Source organism: Haliotis rufescens, unplaced genomic scaffold (genome assembly GCF_023055435.1).
Source record: "Haliotis rufescens isolate VD_foot unplaced genomic scaffold, xgHalRufe1.0.p SCAF_15, whole genome shotgun sequence".
Lineage (NCBI taxonomy): Eukaryota > Metazoa > Mollusca > Gastropoda > Lepetellida > Haliotidae > Haliotis > Haliotis rufescens.
In genome coordinates, this window is record NW_025963835.1 from 22,216,399 (window position 1) to 22,228,708 (window position 12,310).

Consider the following 12,310-nt stretch of genomic DNA (forward strand, 5'->3'; position numbering starts at 1 on the left):
ATTGCATTCAGGCTATGCTGACAATGGTCCACAGCCGGGTAGTACGCATCCTGTGTCAGGTACAATCAGGTCATGTTGACAATGGTCAACAAAAGGGTAATACATTCAGGCTATGCTGACAATGGTCCACAGGCGGGTAATACGCATCCTGGTCAGATACAATCAGGTCATGTTGACAATGGTCCACAACAGGGTAATACATTCAGGCTATGCTGACAATGGTCCACAGGCGGGTAATACGAATCCTGGTCAGATACACTCAGGTTACGTTGACAATGGTCCACAACAGGGTAATACATTCAGGCTATGCTGACAATGGTCCACAGGCGGGTAATACGAATCCTGGTCAGATACACTCAGGTCATGTTGACAATGGTCCACAACAGGGTAATACATTCAGGCTATGCTGGCAATGGTCCATAGCTGGGCAATACACATCATATGTCGATTTTTAATTCGAACCCACAATCACTTCTTCCTGGCTTGGCCAGCGAACTGCGTCGCCTTACAATTAAACGGCTGGACTCCCAATACTCCCGAACAAGTGTGTGTTATAATTATGCCCCTCTGTGTTCAGAGTGGATGCTGCTTTTCTTGTACATACTTTCTGATTTTGTTGAGTCTAATTTTTCTGATACTAGTATGTATGCAAAATGTATAGATACAATGACCAAATGACAGACAAATGATCACACAACCTTTTGTCCGCTCATAGTATAAGTCTGATTCGGGCACAGTTTACAAATCTGTATCACAATTTAAATCTCAATTTGCCCAGCACAAGAGAAGAAATCAAGCTTCAGCGATGGTCATACGCACGAAAGACACATAATTGTGAGCACTGTCTTTGCATGTGAGTAGTATAAACAACATGAGATTTCATGATCAGTAGATTTGTGACATTGGTACAAACTGAAAACATAAATTTTGAGGCGTTTGAAGAATGTTTCTCAAGAGTAATTCTGTACTGGTGGCAGTGGTATTAAGGTAGCGAGGCTGGAGCGCCAGGTGGTGACATTGCGAAAGAGACGCTTTATTCTCCGCAATGCTGATGAGACCATCCCTGGTCAATCCATTCCGTAAGTAAGGCCGAATACAAAAGCGGAAATGCTGACAGCAAAATACGGCCAACGCTGGAGTATAAATAGATCTCGATTTGACCCACATAGCGATTGTTTGGGCACATGGGAAAGAGAAGAGTCAGATGCTTAGACAGTGCCAAGGTAGGTTACTTTTACTCCATGTAAACTGTTCCTTGAAATGCAACGCTGGTGCTGGCGACAGCCAAAGTAGAGAGAGAGTAGGGTTGAGTAATTTGGAAGCAGCTGTTGTTAACATACAAGTGAGATGACTCAGGGCATGCACGCACTGAACAGTTTATTAGGCAGCTCATATATCTGGAGGGGTCAGTCACATTCTTGTGATATGGAGCGCCGAATAATGATTAAAGGCGTTGTTTATTTCTACGATCTGGTTATACAGTTGCTTAGTGCTCTGGACAATATCACTTACATTCATAGGAGCTACATTGCCAAACCATTTTTATTAATATGTTTCTTATATGTTTTGTAATACTGAGAAATAGGGAATAAAGTCTGATACGCAGTAATTTGAATTCAAAGTTGCTTGTGGTATAAGTTTCCGTAGGAGGGGAATGCAATTGTAGACTATCGATTGAGGTTTTCTGGAGGCTACATGGGTCTCTGCTAGGTTGAGGCCCCAACCAATCTTCCATGTCAAAGTAGCAGCTTGTCATTTCCATGATAGCAAAGTAGCATCACGCCACCCATGATAGCAAAGTAGCATCACCCCACCCATGATAGCAAAGTAGCATCACCCCACCGATGATAGCAAAGTAGCATCACCCGACCCATGATAGCAAAGTAGCATCACGCCACCAATGATAGCAAAGTAGCATCACCCCACCCATGATAGCAAAGTAGCATCACGCCACCCATGATAGCAAAGTAGCATCACCCCACCCATGATAGCAAAGTAGCATCACCCCACCGATGATAGCAAAGTAGCATCACCCGACCCATGATAGCAAAGTAGCATCACCCCACCCATAATAGCAAAGTAGCATCACCCCACCCATGATAGCAAAGTAGCATCACCCCACCCATGATAGCAAAGTAGCATCACCCCACCCATGATAGCAAAGTAGCATCACCCCACCCTTGATAGCAAAGTAGCATCACCCCACCCATGATAGCAAAGTAGCATGACCCAACACATGATAGCAAAGTAGCATCATCCCACCCATGATAGCAAAGTAGCATTACCCGACCCATGATAGCAAAGTAGCATCATCCCACCCATGATAGCAAAGTAGCAGCACGTCACCAATGTCGAAGTTGCAGTTTATCGAGGTATTTATAGTTCACATTTAGCGGTCTGTGGGATTTGAATCTAGTAGCACGTCATACCTTCCAGACTATAGGATTTCAATGTTGTAACACGTCTCATCATTAAGACGGTAGGACCTCAGTGTTGTGACACCTCAAATAATACAGACTGTGGGGTCGCTATGTTGTAACACGTCACATCATGTGGACGATAGGACCTCAGTGTTGAAACACGTCACATCATGCAGAGTGTAGGATCTCTATGTTGTAACACGTCACATCATGTAGAGTGTAGCATCTCTATGTTGTAACACGTCACATCATGTCGAGTGTAGGATCTCTATGTTGTAACACGTCACATCATGTAGACTGAAGGATCTCTATGTTGTAACACGTCACATCATGTAGAGTGTAGGATCTCTATGTTGTAACACGTCACGTCGTGTAGACTGAAGGATCTCTATGTTGTAACACGTCACATCATGTAGAATGAAGGATCTCCATGTTGTAACACGTCACATCATGCAGACTGAATGACCTCGATGTTATAACAATTCAAATAATGCAGACAGTACGACAACAGTGTTGTTACACGTCACATGCGGACGATAGGATCTCTATGTTGTAACACGTCACATCATGTAGACTGTAGGACCTCAATGTTGGAGTTTGTCACATCATGCAGACTGTAGGATATCAATGTTGTAACACGTCAAATCATGTAGACTGAAGGATCTCCATGTTGTAACACGTCACATCATAAAGACTGAATGACCTCAATGTTGTAACAATTCAAATAATGCAGACTGTACGACAACAATGTTGTTACACGTCACATGCGGACGATAGGATCTCTATGTTGTAACACGTCACATCATGCAGAATGTAGGATCTCTATGTTGTAACACGTCACAACATGCAGACTGTAGGATCTCTATGTTGTAACACGTCACATCATGCAGACTGTAGGATCTCTATGTTGTAACACGTCACATCATGCAGACTGTAGGACCTCAATGTTGTAGTATGTCACATCATTCAGAATGTAGGATCTCATTGTTGTAATACGTCACATCATGCGGAAGATAGGACCTCAGTGTTGAAACAGGTCACATCATGCAGAATGTGTGATCTATATGTTGTAGTATGTCTCATCATGCAGACTGTGGGATCGCTATCCTGTAATGCGTCACATCATGCGGACTGTAGGACCTTAATTTTGAAACACGTCACATCATGCAGACTGTAGGATCTCAACGTAGCAGCTCGATATTCTTTGAGGCCTTGTGGTCACAGAGTTGTAGCACGTCACACCGTATCAAGGTGATAACTCATCACAGTTTGCAGGCTATCAGGTCAATAAGTAGTTAGGGCGTCAATAAGTAGCAGCCCCATGATGTCAGTGCATTGTCACTTCTGAAGAGTGTGTTCCCAATTCCCATTTCACACAAATTCCAACAAAAATATTGTTTTACAGCAGTTTTTCTTACCATTCAGTATCTGACATCTTTCATTTGAGATTCAAGTCTTGTATGACCATTTTCAGACTCTTCAGACACTCCGCTCAAGGCTTTGACGAATACGACAACCGACGTCCGACATGGAGATACGTGTAGCTGATGATGGTGGAGATGAGATGACGCTGCTCAGCTACAATGGCCACAAGTATTCGTTTTGGCCGGAAGCTCTCCAGTCCAACCCATTGGAGAGATTACCATCTGTTGAAATACGCCCTGATGACATTATAATATGTGCTTTCCCTAAGTCAGGTAGGTAAACGAATACACGTTTCTTATCAATACAACAGTCATGATGTCAGTTCAGTTGGTTAGCCTATGTCAGGCTATATTGATGACATGATTGTGACATTATAAAGGAACTCATTTAAGTCATATCAACAAGTGAGTGAGTGAGTGAAACCCACGAGCACGGGTCTGGTACTAACAAACATAGAAACATCATCGGAGCGAACCGGGATTCGAATCCCACAATCATAGGTTTCTGGCGTGCCAAAGGGACGCAACTCTGCACAGGGAATTGCGGCACCTTAGACGACTGGGCCACCCGTGCCCCCTATCAACAATGACGTTATGCATACAGTGACGTTATACCAGATATGCAGTGACGTGCCACAAATTATGCAGTTGAGTTTTACAAGAACAATGTAACTTAGTGTATGAATAACGTGACGTACATATAGAACGTCAACGTCGGAGAGCATCAAGTCTCGAATATCTGCCGAAATAGATTTTATTGTGCTTGTACTAGTCCGGACTGGTGCCGATTTTAGTGCTAGCCCATGCCGCAGTTTAACATGAATACCCTACTCAGACATAGTATACTGACTCCGAGCCGACCAGTCCGTGTTTTAGCCCCTTAATGCCGAGCGCCAGACAGGGCATTAACAAGTACCATATTTTAACGTTTTTTGGTATGACGCGGCCGGGGAGCGGACGTTCTTCCACTAGACCACCGGTGGCGGTCTGTGTATACAAGAAGTCACGTAAACCATGTGAAACAATGTCCTAGCAGATCATTCCATCGTTACATATTTGTTTTATTTCAGCCACAATCAGACAGTGTGTTGAATGGCTTTGACCTAATATAATGCTCGTCATTATTAGTTCCACATTTTAATACATTATATTAAATGACGACCGCCAGTGGCGTCCTCATGAGTAACAGAAGTAGCAAGTATTTCACTGCCTGGAACGAGACATTACTCGTTGCCAAAGCCACTAAATGTTATAAGATTTTACTTAACAGGTACCCACTGGGTTTGGGAGATGGTTCGCCTGCTGATGGCAGGACAACTCGACCGTGATGAAGTCAGCAAAGGGTCTAATATGATGGAATTTGCCAGTGAAGAAGAATACAAAGATCTCCCTTCTCCCAGAATTCTTAACACTCACTTGTTGTTCAGCCAACTTCCAGAGCAGGTTAAAGTGAAGAAACCTAAGATACTGTACTTAACTCGGAACCCCAAGGACATGACTGTGTCTTTTTACAACTTTGTAATGAAACTGCCTATGTACTACAAATACACAGGAGAGTGGAACAATTTCGTCCGACCCTCACTGGAGGGGAAGTGTAAGTGATTTTCTCTCTATTAACACATTGGTGAACACAACTCTTGCATATCACACACAGGTTCCTCCAAGGTACATTGATCACGTATTAGAATCCGAAACACGTACCGATTATGATCCTTGTTTTTTTCAGCACAATGCGCTTGGTCGTGGGTTTTACCAAGTATGCCGACCTCATCACTTAAGGCATTCCTCCGTCATTTCTGAAAATGTGATATAACTAAAAATCTGTCCAAAACGACGGTAGGCCCAACTCTTTTACTCCTCAACTTATTTCTCACCATGATTTGTGACCTCGGTGTACCTTATTTCAGTTGACTACGGTTCCTGGTTCGACTATGTGAAGGACTGGGAGGAGGTGAAAAAAACCACTGACGTCCCCATCCTGACACTCAACTATGAAGACATGAAAGAGGTACAGGTCTTGCTTGTTATTCCAGTGTTTGCAAGGCGCAGGGGCGTATAATACCACGTTCTCAGAAGGGGCGGTGGGATTGATAAAACTCGTTACACTGAGGTCCGGGTTGTAATCAAAATATGCCATGCATGAAACCAAAGAGTTCCCGCTTCTGGAATATCGATAAAAGCGGCATAAAACCCAACTCACTTATGCTCATTGCTCTGATGGATGCAAATCATTATATTAGTATTTCATCACGACATGAGTTGTATGTTATGGGTGCCACTGGTGGCCATGGCACGCTCACCTTTTTGCGAACATCTGGTATCATCATTATTTCATGAAAGCAAGCTCATGATATAATCGGTTTTCTTATGGACAATGGTAGGTTTTTGTCGCTATTCACATTCATTAATTGGTTATTACAGGACGATTATGATTTTGTATTATAAGACTTGAAATCATGACTTTTCAATCTAATATCCGCATGACTTAGTGATCTGGTGTTCACGGAAACCATTTCCATTTACATCATTACATGGGTTCATGTTAATCGTTTTAATGTATTTAGGATATTAGCGTGTTTATCACAGTTTCGTTTGTGCTATGTGTTTTATAGTATTCAAGATATTAATGTTTTTTACTACGACGTGTGTTGTTGTTCGTGGTTTTGTTGTGCTCATGGCATTGGTTAGACTAACATTTAGTCTCTGAAATCTTATATTACACAATATCCTTCTTGACTCTAAAAATAAAAATAAAATTCCCTATGCTGATTTCAGAATAGAGCTAGCTTGAGCTGGCTAGACTTGCTTTTGTATGCATTTCTAGATTATGTTTTTTTCATAAAATAAATATATTCCACGGTCATGGTGCAGGACTAGGCATTGGTGTTTTGATCGTGATGTGTGTACATGTTCATTTATTTGATGTGTTCAGGCACGCGTTCCACAAAGCGATCTTAGCGCTAAGACAGTCAATTCCCATACCCAAACAAATCGTTCAACGATCGTCGTAGCGCCCGAACGCTTTATGTAAGGGGTCCCTGGATATCAGTGTTTTGATTACGAAATGTGTACATGTTCATTTATTTGGTGTGTTCAGGCACGCGTTCCACAAAGCGATCTTAGCGCTAAGACAGTCATAATTCCAATACTTCAACAAAGGATTACGATCGTCGTTGAGCCCGAACACTTTGTGTAACGGGTCCCTGGATATTAGTGTTTTGATTACGAAATGTGTACATGTTCATTTATTTGGTGCGTTCAAGATTTGGTATGTTTTTTTATTGCGGCGTGTATTCTTACTCATTGGTTTGAGTGGTCGAGATATGCACTACGTCGATGTTCTGTTTGTTCAAAGGATGTATTCCGCGAGATGAAGAAAATGCAAGACTTCCTTGGTGTCAATAGAAGTGATGAGTTTGTGAAGGAAGTGTGTGATCACTGCAGCTTCACCTCCATGAAGAAAGTCAAGGCAGACATGGCAAACATCGTGTACAGAAAGGGTGAGTATTTACCTCACACTCCGCTCTGTGGAAGAAATATCCAGCAAATGTGTGTATTAATCACCCGGTACGCTCAATCGCATATAAAATCTAGCAAATATGAGTAATAACTTACATTGCGCTCTATGTACTTGGATATCTGCAAAATGTGAACGTTTGTCTGCTTGTCAAACGGCCAGTGTATGGGATCTGTGAGACTGGCCTGTGTCCTGTCATCAAAAGTTATGTCATCTTCCCAAGGCAAGAGAGTTAACCGACTTTAAAAGTCCGGTTTCCACCCTTGCCGAACAAGGCTGGAATAACTGGGTTTGATCGTAGCGACACCAGTGGCTATTGCCGGTTATGACCCTTCTAAGCCTCTCCTATGGACCCATCAGATTACACCTCTCGTATCACTTGCGTTTGCTTCACACAAAATGGTGGCGCCCAGTCAGGACGATCTGGTCGATAATCAAGTTCTACATTGTGATAAAACGGATCTTACATCGAGAAATGCAGCAAAGACGTGAGCACCGTTATTAAAAACATGAAAAGATTTGGAAAATATCTGCTGACAAAGAGTTGGCGGTGCACATGTTTTGCAAATCCGGCAATCGATCGAACCGGATTTCGATTTCGGTGCGCGATTTTGATTGGACTATGCATAGACTCGTTAGTCCAGCCAAAATGTAACTCCATAATACCAGCCTAGTTCGGCAAGGGTGGAAACTGGACTTTTATAGTCAGTTAACTCTCTTGCCTCGGGAAGATGTAGTTATGTAAATATGAGGTAAGTGTGTACTGCCACCATCAGGTACGATAGTCTATGTTAAGATATCGCACTTTGCCAATGATGAAACGATTCATCATTGAAATATCTGATCATGCAAGAGGCGTGGGTGACTCTATGACGATCTTATTTTCCTTTATGAAATCCGCGCATTTCCTCAAAATTCATACCGCGTCGTGTAGTATCATTCAGCGTGCCGTTTGCTTATTGTTGTATATTCGCTGTCATTCTCCTCGTGCCCACATAAGAAGGTTTGAGATACGAGGTTGTTATCACGTCGTATTTTGTTAAGGAAACCAATACTAAGCTTGTCTGTGTCAACCGCGTCTTTGTGACTAACACCAGAATTATCAGCAATGCTAAGTTTTCAGATCATAAATGTCATACACACATCAATGCAATGTTATACGATTTGATTCATACATTTATTACTGGTTTTGTTTCAGGTGAGGTTGGGGACTGGAAGAACTGGTTCACTGTCGCTCAAAATGAGTGGTTTGATCAAATCTACAAGGAGAAGATGAAAGATTGTCCTTTGGAGTTCAGATATACATCGAAATAATGGTCCCAAGGGGTGGGTAGAGTTAGAGGAAATAGCTAGAGTAGTAAGTAGAAATGGCTAGAGTAAGCAGTGCCGGTGGAATAATTAGTAATGAAGATTGCATGTTCGATCCGCGGAAATATATAGAAAACTTTTGAGATTTGATTTGCATTACATTGTGTTCCAAAGTGACATAACTTTCAAGCGAAAAACATTCATACTTTACAGTATAAATGGATATAAAAGGTTGAACACGAACATCAAAGTTGTATTAATAAAATTCCAGGGATATTATAAAATCCCTGTTTATGAGAATTAACCCCACTGGCGAAGAATTGGATGACGTCACTGGAGATTTATAAAAGCGTTTGCAGTGAGATGGTAGGGCGGGTGGCTTACTGGGAGAGTGGTTTGAGTGCGTGGAGGGGTTGGATAGAGTAAAATGGATGGTATAGGTGTAGAGTCGTAAGAACAGCGGAAGTGAGTGGAGCGAAAACGATAAAATGATGTGGTGCAAGACAATTGGTGGTGTGGATGGAGTGGATGTATGGCAGCAGGCTCTGTTTTTCAGATTGAGAACGGAAAGAATCACAACACAGGTCATGTGAGCATACTGCTCTTCATAGCACGAACTGTGTACCATCCAAGTTTGGGAAACCATAATACCGTTTCATTGGTATTTTCTTTCTGAATATCTGCGTGTTATATGATGACGGACAATTATCGTCACTGTCACCCACAAGAGACAGCCAAAGATAGCGGGTGTCGCCTTTGATTTAAAAAGAGATCTGTTGGATGTTGTTTCAATGTCAATCATTGTCTATGTGCACTGTAAAATGAACTATGGCAATAATAAAAGGAATATAACTTTCTGTCTGCGCATCACATTCAAGCAACAAAGACAAAATATACTTTTATAAATTTGTATACAGATCAGTCAGTGGTGAACTGGTACCTTTTCATGATTTTGGATGTTTGGGTTTTTTAAAAATTAATTTTAGCTATGTTTTCATGACGATAAATTGGATTTTACTGAAAACGGGGATAGTGGTCATTTCCGGAGCAGATGAAACTTGATTAATCGATCACTCTCGGGGTGATTCAATTTTTACTTGTTCAGTAAGTAGTGTTCTTCCAATTTGCCGCCATGACATAGACGACCCTGACTGATGCATGAAGCTTATAAAACTCGAGTGAGGGGAACCAGCTCGCTTAGCAGAGGCACCACTGTACATGACCAACCACACACCAACACAAGACATGAGTTAATCAACAGTCAGTTTATTAGACAGTTACAGAATGATTTGTGACTGTCTGTCGTCCGTATTTATACCTATTCTAACTACTACATATAACCCCATTTACTGATTTCACAATTTCCAATTATTAATATGTGGCATGTAAAGTGATCAAATATTTGTAAAACTGGGTCCATTTTCCCATTGTTACTAGTACACCCCTGTTCTTCTAAAATTGGTCCCGAAATTTCCATAAACAAAATATAATTAAAGATATTTACATTATAACAGATGGGTAAAGTGACATTGCTGGCAGTGTCGCTGCAGGTTTAACAGAGACAACTGGCAATAGTACCCATGATGGTTGATGAGAACATGCACAAAATGACTTCTTTTCAAACAGGGTCCAAACAGCAGGCGGGGCGGTCGGGTAGCCTAGTGGTTAAAGCGTTCTCTCGTCACGCCGAAGGCCCGGGTTCGATTCCCGACATGTGTACAATGTGTGAAACCCATTTCTGGTGTCCCCCGCCGTCATATTGCTCGAATATTGCTAAAACCGGAGTAAAACCATACTCACCCACTCAAACAGCAGGCTGTATAGAGCCGTGGGGGATATGGTGAAGGTAAGGTGACTGGCATATCGACATAATTATAATCAAGACGAACACAACCTACTATGTTTGTTTGTGTGTTGTTTAACGCCGCACTCAGGAATATTCCAGCTATATGACGGCGGTCTGTAAAATAATCGTGTCTGGACCAGACAATCCAGTCATTCAGATCATGAGCATCGATCCACGCAATTGGTATCGATGACATGCATCAACCAAGTCAGCGAGCCCGATCCCGTTAGTCGCCTTTTACGACAAGCATAGTCGCCTTTAATGGCAAGTATTGGTTGCTGAAGACATATTCTACCCCGGAATCTTCACGGGTCCAACCTACTATGAAGAGATTGATGATTTCTCTGGTGCTTCTATGTATGTATGTATGTATGTGTGTGTGTGTGTGTGTGTGTGTGTGTGTGTGTGTGTGTGTGTGTGTGTGTGTGTGTGTGTGTGTGTGTGTGTGTGTGTGTGTGTGCAGGAGAGCAATTATTCGTGTCACCTTTTGAGATACATAATTATATATGAATAAATAAATAAATCTCATTACTATTCAATAAAATTTAGAATATAAAAATAACGTATAATCATCAACATCTGATTGAAACTAAACATTTTTGCAATGCTACTGTCGTCTGATTATTTGGTAGAGATATAACAAAAAATCATAATAAAATGGACACATATAGCCCCCAACTCGTTACATTGCAGGAGAATTCAAATCACGTCACTTGACTTTGCGCTTCGGTGGGTCAGTAAACAATAAACATTTGGGACAATCAAATGTACAATTATGGGGGAAAACACCATGCAATAACGAAACATAGTCCCTAAGAATTTGGGATATGGTACCAAATTGTCAGAGATTGCATGTTAATTCAAGCCTAATGCGGTGCTCCATCGTTAAAAAGATAACATTATTTCATTGATTTAATGAAAACTTCCTGTGGTCTGAAAAGCATAATGTCCCCTTTCGAGTTGAACAGTGTGATTAAAAAAGTAATGTTTTACGACGCTTTAAACAATAGCATGAACGTTTACTAAGTTTGTACTCCACGTTAACTTCTTACGAATCCATGTTTTATCCTTAATGCCGAGCGCCAGGCAGGAAAACAACAATTACGATATTTCAACGTCTTTTGGTATGACGCGGCTGGGGATCGAACCACCGACCTTCCGCTTTAAGGGCAGACGCTATTTCCACAAGACCACGGAGTTACGAATTCGTGTGACACATATGTGATTGTAGACGTTCGTTGTATGCTACTATATATGGTAAGTATTACTATACTTTTAGAGTAGGTTCCCAGCATTCTAGTGTTCGTCGAGAGGGTGTTAATTGGATCGCATCGTCAGGCTTGTAATATAGCTGGAGTATTGCAGCATGCCACCAGCAATAAAGCATAGAAGGTTTGATTCATCCTGTACCCATTTCTCTTTCTCCACGCAAGCAATAGCCTATTCTCAATACAATCCCCTTTCGCATATAATGTATTTTATACAAAATGTTGCAGCTTCTACGTTCTTTTTAAAACAGACTTAAACGTCGGTGAAAACCGTACTTATAGTTAAATCCTGTCAACACAATTTCCCCTTGCGAAAAATATTCCAAAATACAGTAAACTACGGTTGTTACGAACTCAAAGGGACCACTTATTTTAGTTCGTTATAACCGTAGTTCGTTATAAGCATATATACAGCATATATGCAACACATAGACGGGACTACAAAATAAATTCGTTATATCGGTCAGTTCGTTATAAGCATGTTCTTTATAACCGTAGTTTACTGTATCTAAATCTTACGCCGAGCG

The 12,310-nt window shown here is 41.5% G+C and overlaps 1 protein-coding gene across 2 annotated transcripts in view; it reads left to right on the forward strand.

The window, feature by feature from the left end:
• Window positions 1–1,090: 1,090 nt before the first annotated feature.
• LOC124135197 (sulfotransferase 1A1-like) overlaps window positions 1,091–12,310 on the forward strand; it is a 29,761-nt gene continuing 18,541 nt past the window's right edge. Inside the window, exons 1-6 of one of the 2 annotated variants that reach the window (XM_046500452.2) lie at window positions 1,091–1,223; window positions 3,895–4,117; window positions 5,115–5,438; window positions 5,752–5,852; window positions 7,200–7,344; window positions 8,560–8,665. In XM_046500452.2, coding sequence (XP_046356408.1) covers window positions 3,949–4,117; window positions 5,115–5,438; window positions 5,752–5,852; window positions 7,200–7,344; window positions 8,560–8,665 — 845 coding nt within the window. In that variant the 5' untranslated portion in view covers window positions 1,091–1,223; window positions 3,895–3,948. Of the gene's footprint in view, window positions 1,224–3,894; window positions 4,118–5,114; window positions 5,439–5,751; window positions 5,853–7,199; window positions 7,345–8,559; window positions 9,527–12,310 lie in introns of those variants that run through there. The other variant, XM_046500451.2, reaches the window with a different exon arrangement.